Here is a 15,038-nt window from a genome sequence, read left to right on the forward strand (position 1 = left end):
TTAATGGAATTCTTTTCACATCCGAAATAAATTACGACGTATTAAACCCAACATTTAATTATATACGATTCTCGTTATAAAAACGTCCGATCCCACAATTATCTAGTCACAACTCCCGAAATAAGTTACTAAATTATTTCTTATAATTTAAATATGGAAATCCAATTAATTAATAATCTTTACAATTGATGTCCAAATATTGACTAACTTAATCGAAACATCCCGATTTATTTCRATTAATCCAAGTAAATCAACAAGCCTCAAATCTCTTTTTAACAAATCAAAACAACTCGAGTCTAACCGAACTCGACCAAAACAAGTCGGTCATGGCCTAAACTTGGTCTAGTRTCGGCCGACTCAACTCGACGCCCGGCCCAACCCGGTCGCACCCTTGGTGCGGCTATCGTGAACGATTTTCGTTTGAGATATTTTTTTTCGATCATTTTTCACCAAACTTTTTACAAAATCTTATACATAATAATAATCCCAACTCGCACCCAAATTTACAGCCCCTACTGTTCAATATTAAACTCGTATTTTGAGTTTTTTGTACCCGAATCTCGTCGAGCCGCCGCCACAGCAGCTTCTAGCCTAAACCGCTCGACGTACAAGTCACCATATCCCACGAGACTTGTACCAACAGAAAGGTAATTGAAAAACGAAGCCAACCATATATTATACATCAATTTTGGTTGAGTATTTTACCTCCAATCACCGTTTTTGTGCGGAATGACCCTATGCCGCTTCAAACTCGATATCTCTCTCGTTTCTTCATGAAATCTCGAAATTCCAAAGACGTTTACTCCCTTACATCCTTAGGAACGTCTCCACAAAAATTCAGCCAAAAAATCCAATTTATAAGCCGTTAACCATCTCTAAAACAWGAAAAACGAKATTTTGGGAAATGATTTMYCAAATCTCATCACTTCCAAATTAATTTTCTACTTTTGGCAGAAATAGTCCCTTTTGTTTTTCTTTCTGCATTTTCATCCCAAATCAATTAAATTCAAAATGTTTTATTTCTTTTTTTTTTAATTGATTTTATTTATTGCAATAAAATCATATTTTTCGAGTATCGACACTTTAATCCCGTAAGTCGTTTACTCTTTAAATTTTAACCCTTAACATTTATTTATTTTACAAATAATAAATTTTTAGGGTGTTACACCACCCACCCCCACCCTACTCCAACCCACCACTAACCACCATCCTACCACTATAGTCTTCACTTGCCCCCTACTGGCCCATCCCCAATGCCTCACCTCACCCCGCCTATCCCCAACAACCCCACCTATTGTGGGGCAGGGGCAGGAGTGGTGGGGGCGGGGTTGGGGCAGGGTGATAGTTGTGATAACGACATTAGTGACATGGTGGTTGGTAGGGCGTGGGTGGGGTGATATGTGGGATGGTCCAAACAAAGACGATTGTTCCAATTCTATTGAGAGATTTCATTTCAATTCCTACCAACCAAATGCATGGTCAAATTCCATCAAATTCCATTCCAATTCCTTCAAAGTCAAATTCCTTTGATGGATTCCAATTCCATCAAATTACATTATGTGAACCAAACACCCCCTTAGAGTTCGAATTAGGTTTCTGAGTTACGAAGTTGTAGATAACACAAATACCTTTCTAACAATACAAAGAACGCATCAATTGGACAAACGGTTGATCTTATACAAATTTTCAAACTTACTGGAATGAATCTGCCACTTCTAACAGCACTAAACTTGACGAAATTTCATCTCAAATTATCAACATTCCACCTATGTTCATGAAAAAACTTAGGGTTTAACCCTATTGTCACAAACTTGAAGTAATCACAAAAATTAAACCATAAACCTACCTTATTTTGAGTCCCTAATTTCAATTCCTACATCCAATCTTCAAGAATATCAAGATTTGAGAAGAAACTTTGAGATTTTGAGGAGAGTTAGGGTTTTTTCCCTAGAGAGGGAGGAGAGATGGTGAGCTAAAGAGAGAGAAGAGATCCGATTTTGGTTTAAAAAAATAAATTCAAATATATATTTTCAACATTTACAATCTAACTCTTGATCTTTAACTTATTTCTAATATAATCATACTTTGGTGATTTCCTTACAATTTTGGTCCTAACCAAGATTGTTTCAACCAACATGGTCCTTAAGAATAAATTATAAAGAACTTGGTTCTAATAAACAACTTTTGAATGCTAAGATACAAGTCAATAAAGCACAATTTCATAAATTGAACACATTTGGGCTTTCGGCTATGAGATTGGATTTACTAAATACGGGGTATTATATTAGTGAATTTCCTCTATCGTCTTCCCGACCACCCAACCCTTCCCTCCGGCAAATACCGGTTTCATAACTCACAATCCCGACATGGTAGCATCATGAATCGTGACCAAAACCGGCAACCAATTCGTTCCCTGAACTTACCACCAAAATTTCATCATGGCACCACTCGTGCACCACCAAAGCCAAAGGTAGGCCTACTCAAAAGAGATATGGTTACATGTGAAACCAAATATTTTTTTAAGGTATAAAAGCTTTTGAAACCATAAATTTTTTAGGGTGAAACCTTCAACATAAAAAATCTTTAGGGAGTTTAAATGAAAAATTAAGAAATAAACCGTTCTGACATCCAGAACTTGAGGATGGTGGGTTGAAAGTAGTTACGCTTTAGTGGTTTTAATTCACTTCCCTTCCTTTTCAATTTTTATTTATATATTTTTTATCATATTAATTAATTATCAGCTAAAATACATCAAAAATACGTTTTTTTTTCCTTTTAAAAATTACATTGTTAGAAAGGTCTTGTCGATATCTTCGAAACAGGCTCAATACTAAATATTTTTAAAATTATTTATATTTTTAATGTTAACAGAATAAAATATCGTATTTTAACATTAATTACATGTGTCATGCGTGTATGATAAATATAATATTTAATCTCTATTAAATTCACGTTTGACTTGATGTTTGTCGTTGATTCTTCTAAAAAAAATTCTAATACAGTTAAACGTTGAACTCCAAGATTATTATTTAGAGTTAATTAGGGGTTAATCTTTTGACTTCAGGGTTTATTTGTTAAATTAGGATTAACTTAAGTTAGTTTCTTTATATTTGGTGTAAACTCTTTAAACTTTAGAGTTTATTTATTTATATCTGAGGTTAATATATTGCATCTCGATTCGATGATGTAGAATCATCAGTGAAAAAACCTTATTTAATATCATCTCCAACTCAACATCAAAAACATAAAAATAAAAGTATTTTCGTTTTCAACCCAACACTAAAATACTAAAACAATGGAGGTATAAAATGTTAGCCTCTATATCTAGATGTATAGTTCTGTATAAATATATTAATATTTTATTCAACTTTTTTAATTATATATTGTTATTATTATAATATTAAAAATATTTTTAGTTTTTTTTAGTTTATGGTTACAGTTAGGGTTTTTTTAGTGGTTGAGTTGGAGATGTCATTAATCAATTACAAGGATGAAAAAGAGATAAATTACAAACCACAATGACTTGAATATATTGTTTAATATTTTCAGCACAATGTTTAGTAATTACATTTTCCTAAAACCATTTGAATGAGGTTTAATCAGTAAAAGGGCATAAGTTGTTAAGTTTAAAAGTGAAATGTAGAAACTGTAAATGATAGAAATTAGAAGGATATATTTTGCCATAAAAGAAAAACAACTAAAAAGATACGGGCGGGTAGAATATAATTTAAAAAGGTAATTTAGGCAGAAAAAAAAATACATTTTACACTCTATAATTAATTACTTAATTTTTTTATATTCTTTATTTTTTTTTTCATTTTTCATCCTACATATTTATTATATTCACACACATAATTATATATTAATTAAAATGCATGAAAAAAATACATTTTTTTTTATAAATTACATTATTATAATCGTCTCATCAATATGTTCAAAATGAGTCCAATATTAAATATTTTTTATTTTTATCTTATATTATTAAATATTATAAGTGGGGACGAATTATTTTTAAAACTTACATTTTCTAACCTTATTGTTATTTATTTAACTGTAATTATGAGTGCATAAAATGTAATTACTAAAATAATTTGTAAGTTTTATAATGTTTAATAGTATAAGATTAAATTCAAAAATATTTAATATTGTGCTCATTTTTAACGTATTGACGAGACTACTAGATGTAATTTATTAAAAAATGCAATCTTTTATATATTTAATTATTATACGATTATGCGTTATAATATAATAAAGATGTAAAATGAAAAAATAAAAAATATAAAGTAAATTAAACAACTAATTATAAAGGTGTAAAGTGTAAAAAATAGTAAACATGATTCAAACTATTTTTACACTTTACATATTTATAGTTAATTGACTAATTTACTTTATACTCCTTAATTTTTCATTTTTCATTTTACATCTTTATTATATTATAACACATAATCGTATATTTACTAATTTTTACAAGTTATCTCATTATAATCGTTTCGTAAATAAGTTATATTGAATATTTTTGAATTTGATCTTATACTATTAAATAGTATAAATATGTATGAATTATTCTTAAAACTTACATGTTCTACATTTATAGTTATTTATTTAATATACTTTTATTTTTATTTTTTATTTTAGACTTTTATTATATTAACAGACATAATATGTAATTATAAGAGTATAAAATGTAAATACTAACAATAATTCGTAAACTTTATCATATTTAATAATATAAGATCGAATATAAAGATATTCAATATTGAGTTCATTTCGAATGTATTGGCGAAACGATTATAATTATGTAATTTGTAAAAAAAACATATTTTTTCATTTATTTTAATTAATATACTATTATATGCATTAATATAATAAATGTGTAAAATGAAAAAATAAAAATAAAAGATATAAAATAAATTAGAAAACTAATTATAATAATTTTTTATAAAATTGAAATTTTACACAAAAACCATCATAAAGTTTAGATGTAAACTTTGAGTATTTGAAAATTTTATTAGCTTAAATTTCTCAAGACAGGGGGTGACCTACGTGTGCATTTGATGTAATCGTACCAGATTATGTCCCTTGAGCCCTTACGGACACTATTATTTGCATTAATTAAGTATCACGTGATCTTTTATATTTAAGATACATGCATGATTATGTTTGATTTATAATTATGATGTTTATTGAGCATGCTACCTTTTGATAGATTTGTCATGCCTCTTAGTTATGTGGAATGTTTTATTATATGACAATGCTATACTTTAAGATGGGATGAATTTCATAAGTGTAGTGTTCGTATTAGGGTGTTAGTAGAGCATGGCGGGAAACGTATTTGTTGAATGATAGTCGGTACGTATACAAAAGGGAATACCTCTTATAAGATGGTAGTCAAGATATATGCAATAATTCACCGAGCTTGAGTAGTTATGAACGGAATGACAGAAGCCACCCCCCACCATGTTGAAACTTGAATGAAGGTATAAGATCTCTAATGTGATATATGCATGAAATGTCTTAATATGCATAATGATTTATGGATATTTTGTGATGCATATGATATGATCCTGATTTATATTGTCAATATAATATATCAATCTATTTGTGAAACCATAAACTCAGTGAGGATAAAATTAACGGATGATGTGTATCTCGGGATATGGCGAGATTAAGAGCTATAAGAGTATATGTGTAATACGATTTGTGGAGAAATGACTACGCCGTCCGGACCTACATTATGTTAACCAAATTATGTGATAATGTATTTGTCTAAGTTAGACTTGAACAAATGTGCACATAAGGACTAAGATGGTCCAATGTTTATGGTGTCAAAATATACACGCTACTTGTTATGGGTAGTTTGAATGTTTTAAGGTGTGAAATCTCATTGATATCTAGTTGATTTTTTTTAACGTAAAAAGAAAAATACATAAACCTCAAATCTGTAATTTTAAAATGTTTTTTACTAACCACTACATGTCTTTGTTAATAATAAAAAATACATTTGATGTTAAATTTGGTTTCTTCATTGAAAAAGTTACTAGGTTAGTTCATTATATGCAACAACAGCACATTTAAAAGATCTGAATTTTAATACTGATGTTGATATTTTTTGTTAATGACTAATGATTATGAATATTTTTAACATTTGAAATACATATATCTTAGGTTTTGCTGTTGTTATGGAACATGTAATTGAATCTGCAAATATAACATACTTCACATCTATTCCTATTATATTTAAAGACGTACTATAATCTGATTTTAATTTCGTATAACGTAATTTCAAAACCTCTATTTTAGTACCTTAGATGTTATATTTAAAATATTTAAGAATTATATGAAAATGTAGTATACCTTGACCATCTTTTTTACTTTAATCTAAATGTTTTGAGATATCACATCAAGATATCAAAATGGAATTTCTGAAACTACATTACACAAAACAGAAATCGAAGCAAAATACATTTGCATTTTCATTCAATTTGCTCCAGAAAAGAATATGAACAATGAACAAAATAGTAGCCACTAGCCAGTCAAACCTTAGATTAACTTCATAAACCAGGACCGATCAGTACTGGCATGGGCCAGACCTGCAACCAGTCTCAAATACTGGAAGTGGACGCCTTTATTCGCCCCCCTGAATCAGAGTGGGAAGCTCGAATTTCAAAATGATGTCTTTCCCGCTTTCTGGGCTTGGCTCATCTATGGCATTTTATTAAATACCAACACACTAGGGAACAATACCAGTAAGCTTTTTGGTCCTTGAATCTCTGTACTTATCGGTTGTCATGTACACTCAATAAGGTAAGTGACACCGAGTACGCGTGCAGTAAAACGGCCCCTAAATATCAAATACCAACACACTAAATGCACCTTGAGTTTATTAATGTTATTGATTGCAAAACCAGCATCAACTTCCTCTAACCATCATATTATATTGCAACAGATGCAAACTTAGTTCTACTGTATTTTCTTCTTTTTTTTATAGAGACATATATGCTCTCATTCATTGGTGACTAAAAAAGAAACAGAAGGAAATCATTAAGAGCTGTACAACTAACTTTGGTTTTCTGACATTTATTGACAAGTCTAAGGTCTGTATGGTGTTGGTAACGAGATTTGGGAGATCGAGATGCAATATCACACAGCAACAATATCTTGGTTCCTTGGTTTGGTCTTCCATCAATAGCACCAGTCGCGGAGTTTTCATCATGTTAACGGATAACCAAGTTTCTGTTCCAAATTAACCATGAAAATCCAATATGTAAGAATTAATAGTCTGGTAAACAATTTTTAGGTGAATTTACCTGCTAATTGTTAACAAGGGAGTGCCTTCAGTGATGGTCTTATCACAGTCAAACAGAACTTGTTTTGATCCCATTCTCAGTAGCTTCCCAGTTGATAAATGCTTCATCTAATCAAGGAATTTAGAACCGTAAATTTCACTCAGAGATTGGTCAGAGTGATGAGTGATAAATCAATGACGCTTACCTCACTTTGTTGTTGAAAGGAGCATACTCGGTTTTCTTTTGAGCCCTTGTGCCAAAATAATATACAACTCAGTAGAAGCTAAAACAATGCAATCTTTAGGGTTGATAAAAGCTAGGTTTAATTAATGTTATGAAAAGGGAATAGGAATAACCTTCGTAAAAACAGAAGGCCTAGGCCTAGACCTAGGCCTATTTAACTGAGAACCAGAATCCTGTTGAAGTTCTGATGCCAACGAGAGCTACAAATCACAAAAAGGATGGTGAAAGTCGTGAATGTTATAGATGCAACCTTATAGGTTTATAGCAGAGTAGCAGATCAATAAGAGATTGTGATAAATAATAAACAAATGAACATCATGATGGCCAACTGTTTCTGAAACACAATCTCCCCCAGGACCATGAAAATTGCAACGATTTCGTTTGAGGGATGTTTTTTTATGTTATAATTGCATGCTTGTCAAGAACATCAATATGTTGATTTGGCTGCCAAGATTCCCTAGATTCGTAATTATTGAACAGAATGTTAGACATTAGACAAATAGTCAAACAATTATCTAAAACTATCTGCCCAGTTAAGTGTTACAATGTTCATGGGACAGGAGCACTTTGATAAAAATTTGTGGAACTTACAAAGTACAGATGTCTAAAAGGCTTGTTCATCCCAGAACAGAAGGGTGTTTAAAGTTGTGCGGGGTTGTATAATAGGAAAAGACAAAAATTCAACAGGGATGGACATTTACAGGAAGCATACCTTGTTAAAGAGATCAACTGGTGGAGCATGATGAGCTCTCTTCTCGGTTTGAAAATTAAATGTCTGTGGAAAGATCAGAAGATGGAAATCTATGAAGTCGATAAGCAATTGAAGAGTAGGAAGATGGAAGTAAATGCCATTATGGGCAACTACCATAGCAACTGTCGTCTCCCTCTTGCTACTTCTGAAAACTCCTAGATCTCCTTTACTGGAAAATATCTGCATTCAGCAAAAGCGTGCATCCATTGATTAAGTATTTGTATTATTTAGAGATTAAATTTATTCCTGAATGTAAAGCCAATACCTTCTTGTTAAGGGGTAGAGCTTTAAATCTGTGAATTGTTTCACAATCCTCCTGTTTCGAAACACTAGCAACATGTGATCTGAGAGAGAAGATGTGTTATACCATATATACATGGATCTGATATTAACAATCCTACATAAAATAAGTTCATATGCTGAAGATGACAAAATATGAATGTGTCTTACTTTTGCAATGTAGAATAATCACATGAGCAGTAGGTTGTACTCATGGAAATCCTAACACCACATGTTAAATAGGGTATGCCAAGTTAGTCTTAAAAGTAAAGAAGTTTACAACATTACTACAATTCTCTCTGGCAGTAGCAAAGTTAGTCATGCTTATCACACTACAGAATATTAAAGAACTTCCCATAAGCATCAATAAAAAGAAACTGTTAGATCCCATTCAGAGTTCCACAATGATAAAGTTTACGTCATTAAAGGATTATTGAAATAATACCCTTTGGATTCTCTGTTGCTACTTTCTGCAGCAAAGGCAAAACTAGGCTTCTGCGGCACCTGTAAAAAAATACACAATTTTTAGATCACATCATCTTTTTGGACATCAGTGATCCACCAAAAGAACAATTCTCTCTTCATCAAGATATAAAAATTTCAAATCTTGTATGTTTTTGGCTTTGATTTCTAACCTTCAAGTTGTTTCCACAAGCTGAAGTTGATGGAACTGCAGCAGCATTTTGTGCAGCCCTCTCTGTTGTCTTCAGGTGAAATTCCTGGTACACAGTATCAATATGATCCATGACGTAAACCTCAAAGGTTTAGAAGTGATAATTGCCACAAAAATTGCACGAAATAAATATGAAGTAACGACCAATAAGATCGATTTGGGAGCTTACTTGAAACTCTGGTAATTGGGGAGTGCTTCTTTTTTGGTGTAACGATGAAGGTGCCTCAAAAATCTGCCAGTGACCAACAAGATAAAGAAAAAAATAACCTGACAATTGCTTTGTAAAAAGCTGCTATTTAAGTACAAACCTTTCTGTTGAGAGGAAGAGCTCTGAACCCAGGAGCTCTTGATGCCACATGCTCACTTCCAATATCACCTTTTGGCCTGACACCAGAAAAAAATCAAGTACATCAACTACTGTTAGAGAAGAAACATGTTAAATGCACAAACCATTGGAAAGCAATAGCAAGGTGGACTTAAACCTTATCCTTTGTGCCCTTTGAGCTGTTGCAAGATCAGGTGGTCTAGGAACAGTGATTCGTAATCTACCATGACCTGCATTCCCATCAAAGGTGCCTTCCTGTAAACCATCAAAAGGAGCTAAGAGAACTTTCAAAAAGTTAAGAACTGAATATATAAAACAGCATGCACCTCCACCCTCTAGATTTCCACTACTAGATGGCTATATTAATACCCAAAGTAGGTATGCGGATAATGTCATATCACTCATTCATCAATCAGCAATAAGGAAAAAAGGTGATAATACATGTCCTCTGGAAACTTTCACCCGATTTTAGAACAAGCACATGTTGTGGTTTTAATTTGTTGAAAGATTGGTGTTCGATGAGCTTGAGGCAACCTAGGAAACAAGCTATTCAGCTATCACATGTAACATTTGGGATATACACATTAAAGTTTGGAAAACGAGAATTGAGATGATCAGCTCCTCTTTCAAATACTGTACTTATCATGAAGCTGTAATTAATTCACCAATGCAGGAAAAAGGACAGCACGTCTATTTGAGGGATATGCAACTCACCCTTTTTGGCGGCTTGTGGACAAAGTTAGCTTGTTGCTTTGTCTCTGTAACCTGTCAAGTAAACATTTCAAATGCTCATAAGTTGCATCTAGAACAGAAGGGAATGGCATTAAACTCAGCCGTATGTTAAATGAAACTAGACAAATTCCTTGTGATGGTTAACACCAGGTTATCATAGGTAGGTTTCAATCCCATTTCAGGAAGAATAGAAGAAAGTATTATTCGAGGTTCAGGAGAAAAAAAAACACGGACAGACTTATGAAGCAATGTTCTATGATGTTTTTATAAGCAATAAACTCAAAAAGGTATGTTCATGTCTTCTGGCTCCAGTAGTACAATCTAAACATATTTGCAATAACATCAACTAAAGTAACAGAAGCTTTTGTGTCTGAGTAGTAAATATTCAAATGCATGCAAGAGTTGGTTTGTAACTTGTAAACAAAAAAACTACTTGTATATCTGACCTTACACAAGTGGCCGCCCTCGAGCTTTTGTCTTTTAGCAGCTTGACTTTCAATGCCAGAAGAACTGTTCCCCAATTTCTGAAACCTAACACACAATGATACACGATGTTTGAAAATAAGGACAAGAAAGACATTGATTGTTTATTCATAGAAACACTATTCTATTTACTTGTCCTTCCATTCTTATCTACTTAATCATAGTAATCAACAAGCATGCACCAGATATCCAAGCACATCAGATGATGAATGCAGTAACGACCACAGGAATTTTTGCAAGTTGTGTTGCAATATTTGACATGAGATACTTGAAAAGGGAATGATGACATCAAAAAATTTAGCAGTGATTACCTGAAATGATCCACTAAGCGCTCCTGGTTTTGTTTAGCCAATTGACTTGCTGTAGGTTTCATCAAAGTTGAGGTCCTTGGAAAAGATGGTTTCCAACTTGGTTTTGTCTTAGATTTATAATTATCATTTCTTGTGCTATCTTTAAATCCCAACCCTGCAAGGACGTAAATAGCACATGCATCTTAGTTTACAGACGACAAAAGGAAAATGGAACGGATAAAACAACAGAATTCTCTAGACAATTGAATAGGATATTGCTTTGATAAACTTAAGGACAAAAATGCTTCTTCTTCAGTAGATGGGCAAGGACTTTATCAAATAGAGCAAAGCCAAAAGAAAAAACCACCAATACAAAGAGATAGTTGGTTTTAAGGGATTAGAATTATAGCAATAATGATGTTCGGTTATAAGAAATGGGATAGAAAAATGAAAATGATTCACAAATAGATCGGAATCGCCCGAACCCATTGAGATGATGGATTTTTAAACCCACTCCCGAATTTAGCTCATAATAATAATAATATATTATTGAGATTATTAAATGATTTTGGACAATTTAAATGAGGTTATATGTAAAACACTAGGAAGGTAAAAAAACATGTAAAAGACGAGATAAAATAACGCCTTACAAAAACCATGCATGACAGGGTTAATGTGACGTCAGAGACGAGTCTTTAGCCACGGCGAACACTGCATACTAATAAAAATATTAAAAATAAAACTATTATTGTTATATTCATTTAGTATTAAATATATGAATGTTAATAAAGCATTATAATAATAGTAATGTGATCTTTATTAATATTATTATCATTAATAATAATAATGTTGTTCATGTTATTATTATTTGATTTATTATTATTACTATTATTATAAACATAGAAAAAAAGTGGAACTAATTACATTTTTATATCTAAATATTAACAAACGAACATCATTATTGGTAATGATACCCGAACTCAACTCATAAACCAACAACAGCTTTGGATGACTCTTATTCCACCCTACTATCAAATTCATAACCATATTCCAAACAACAAGCCAAACGCCACCTAAGATTAAGAGACTTGAAGCACCTCTAGGTATTGTACTGGTAGACTGTTGCTTCTGGAACGCTTGTAGATAGTAACTCTTCAACTCCAAAGGAACTCCCTCATTCACCCCATCACCGTCTGCAAGGGAGTTAACAGCTGAAGGTATAGTCAATTAATGATTACATATCTCATATCTTACAAAAATGCTGGAAAAGCGCATGAAACTTGTATGTGCTACGAGAGAGACACTTATGAATGCAGATTGATCTAAGTCAAAGCATATGACAAAAAGAATCAGCTGATGAATACACGCCCAGCTTATATCATGATGGTCCTTGTATGCATCAAGGATCCAATAATCAAATACTCCTAATCATATTTTCTAATTATTTGCATCATCTTCTCAGTGAACAAGTACAAGGTGGGAATATGGATGTAGTTAGCAGTCTAGTTAATACCTGTGTTTCTCAAAGCCATTGCAGAATCTTCTGGTGCTCGTACATCAGAGACACCATCCAGCTGACTTGCGTCATCAAAACCTTTTGATTGTGAAGCAACATCTGCATTTTCACTTAGTTCTCTTGAAAGTAATCTGACTGCGAACGCTGAAATAAAAAATACAGAGAGAGATGAGCGAAGATGGATATATCTGATGCCATGCCTACAGAAATTTAAAAAGCAAGGTCTTTCACAACAAATGCTAGTAATAACTTCTTGCGGCATTAGCAAACTCAAATTACCTTCTACGTTCTTTATTTCAATGGGATTGAAAGAAATTCATCATGTACCAAGTAGAAGGGGGACTGAAAAAAAGTGCCATTTTAGGACTGCATTAGGAAATCTTGTATCATGGCTATTGGCGGCCCTCACACGACATGATATCTCATTGTAGAATTGCTAAGAAAATAAACTTTTTTTCCAGAAAAGGAGTTATGTTCAATTTATTTTGTTATTCATCTGTTTGATATTATTGATCTAAAAAACTCATTTGTTCCTTTACTTTTTTTTGGATGCAGAAAAGGTGCCCCATAGGGGCCAGGTGATTCGAACATGAGACTTTTCTATACATTTTTCAACACATCCTGTGTACCAGGAATGTGAAAGCAGTGTTTCATGATTTTACTTTAAGTGGAAAAACTGGGACCAGCTATGATATACTTGGGGAGGAAATAACATCAATAAAAGGAGATTGGCTGTAGCTGGAGGATGCAATGGTCGAAAACCAAGCAAATATGCTTCAACTGTTCAACAGCCAAACAAATTAATGATGCATTTGATCTGGTATTATAAAACCACAAGCAAATTAAATTACTCCAACAAGAGTAATATTCCAAAAGGCACAAGCCATTTATATGCTAAACACAACCAAGAAATAACCACAGCAGGGTAGACCTCAAAATTACAAGGGGGCAGTAACTTCACAGGTCAATAGACTGAATAATTCAATAATGACTGGTACACAGGAGCCCTTATTAAGTACAACGGTATACATTGTTTTCTGTAGTAATAATAATAATATGGACCACAGATACAAGACGTGTATCAACATTTAGCTGCCTGAGTCCAACTAAGGGGTTTACCCCACACCTGATAAGCATATACTGCATAAACATGTCCATGAATAGATTATGAAACCACAAGGTGTATCCGTGTGAAATTACTTTTCAACTATCATTTTGATGGTGTACCATACACCAATACCATTTTGTTACAGAATAATGGATATGTTTAGACTTTAGACTTTTAAGGTCAAACCTTACACTCTAAATCAAAATTGACCTAAATGATCCACAATTTAACCAAAATCACATCTGTGAGCGAGCCTTCATGATGTTATATCTACCAACTAATATTTTTTCTTGACATTTATCAATTTTGAACCTAAACAACCTATGATTGACCTCGAAAGTCAAGATTAGGGAGCATAAACATTTTACACTAAAAAAATTCAATAAAATTTAGCTTGGCTCGAGTTTTGCCCTATTTTATAGGTTTAACAAAACGATCGTTATCAGAACAATAACAATCTCAAGCAAATGCTACTTAACAAAAAAATGAACATCGCCAGCAATACTCAAGCTCTATCAGTGTAAAAAGAAGCTAAAATGGATAACAACGACTCTTAATAATGCAAAAAAGAAAAAGCGCAAGCGTAAAACAGCAATGTATACAGATTTCAACAACTTACGCGAAGGAGGATAGCTTTCGACGGAATCAAACCACATTTCTGCCTCACGAGCTTCTTCTAGCGACTCCTCCCTTTTAAAATCAAAGAACCTCGCGGCTTCGAACTCGTAATCGAGGTCGATTTCCACCGCCGTAAACGTAAACTCAACAACCGTATTACTACTACTATTGTCATCCTCCATTTCCACCTCCATTCTCAAAATTCTATCTAGAAAACCTGTGATTTTGGCTTCAGACTTGCACAAAAGCTGAGTATTTTGGGGATTGTGTTGCAGAGAACAAAGCTACAGATACAGATTTACGTACCTGTAGGTATACACTATACATACAAAGCTCTGTATCTATAGATTGGGGGACTGTAGCAAGGGACAAGATGGGTATTAAAAAGTGATTTGGAATTTGAATAGAGGTGGGGTTCCAAGAGGAAGATAACGTTATATTTTCTGAAATGACGACTATACCCTTCCTTATTGGTTTGTTTGAACGGGGCTTGTTTTTATTCTTTTATTTCTGGGTTCTATAAACAAATTTTGAGAAACGTGTCTTCGTGCAATGTGAGGGATGAGAATTTTTAAAATTTGTGAAGTAAATGAATATAAAAACCCATTTAACATGTATTTTTCAACAATCATAATATAAAACGTTATCTTTATATTTAATTTGTTTTTTTTTATTAACATGGATATCCAACCTATTATACGAGCCGATTAATCTCAGGACAATCACATGTTTTG

General features: G+C 32.7%; 1 protein-coding gene across 3 annotated transcripts; it reads right to left on the minus strand.

The window, feature by feature from the left end:
• Nucleotides 1–6,926: 6,926 nt before the first annotated feature.
• On the minus strand, nucleotides 6,927–14,637 carry LOC112520720 (protein TPX2). 3 transcript variants are annotated; one of them, XM_025129221.1, is made up of 19 exons: nucleotides 14,306–14,637; nucleotides 12,576–12,722; nucleotides 12,160–12,273; nucleotides 11,084–11,237; nucleotides 10,736–10,820; nucleotides 10,272–10,322; nucleotides 9,715–9,812; nucleotides 9,541–9,616; nucleotides 9,402–9,464; nucleotides 9,195–9,278; nucleotides 9,005–9,063; nucleotides 8,731–8,781; nucleotides 8,546–8,624; nucleotides 8,395–8,460; nucleotides 8,242–8,304; nucleotides 7,643–7,729; nucleotides 7,492–7,536; nucleotides 7,308–7,414; nucleotides 6,927–7,233 (listed from the first exon to the last, which is right to left on the minus strand). In XM_025129221.1, exons 1-19 carry the CDS (start codon nucleotides 14,496–14,498, stop codon nucleotides 7,215–7,217), a joined length of 1,641 nt encoding a protein of 546 aa, XP_024984989.1. In that variant the 5' UTR covers nucleotides 14,499–14,637; the 3' UTR covers nucleotides 6,927–7,214. The 3 variants fall into 3 exon arrangements, with proteins under 3 accessions (XP_024984989.1, XP_024984991.1, XP_024984992.1); XM_025129223.1 differs by having other exon boundaries at nucleotides 12,160–12,255; nucleotides 14,306–14,600; XM_025129224.1 differs by lacking the exon at nucleotides 8,731–8,781.
• Between the last annotated feature and the right edge of the window lie 401 nt (nucleotides 14,638–15,038).

The sequence above is a fragment of the Cynara cardunculus genome (assembly GCF_001531365.2).
Source record: "Cynara cardunculus var. scolymus isolate 2C chromosome LG 11, CcrdV1, whole genome shotgun sequence".
Classification (NCBI taxonomy): domain Eukaryota; kingdom Viridiplantae; phylum Streptophyta; class Magnoliopsida; order Asterales; family Asteraceae; genus Cynara; species Cynara cardunculus.

What these genes read in the sequence shown, in the direction of transcription:
- LOC112520720 (XM_025129221.1), bottom strand. Translation starts at nt 14,498, where the DNA reads ATGGAGGTGGAAATGGAGGATGACAATAGTAGTAGTAATACGGTTGTT. An exon ending in CAAAGGGCACAAAGGATAAG is followed by an intron (nt 9,617 to 9,714) that starts GTTTAAGTCCAC and finishes TTCTGGTGTCAG; the next exon opens with GCCAAAAGGTGATATTGGAA. An exon ending in GGCCTTCTGTTTTTACGAAG is followed by an intron (nt 7,537 to 7,642) that starts GTTATTCCTATT and finishes TTTTGGCACAAG; the next exon opens with GGCTCAAAAGAAAACCGAGT.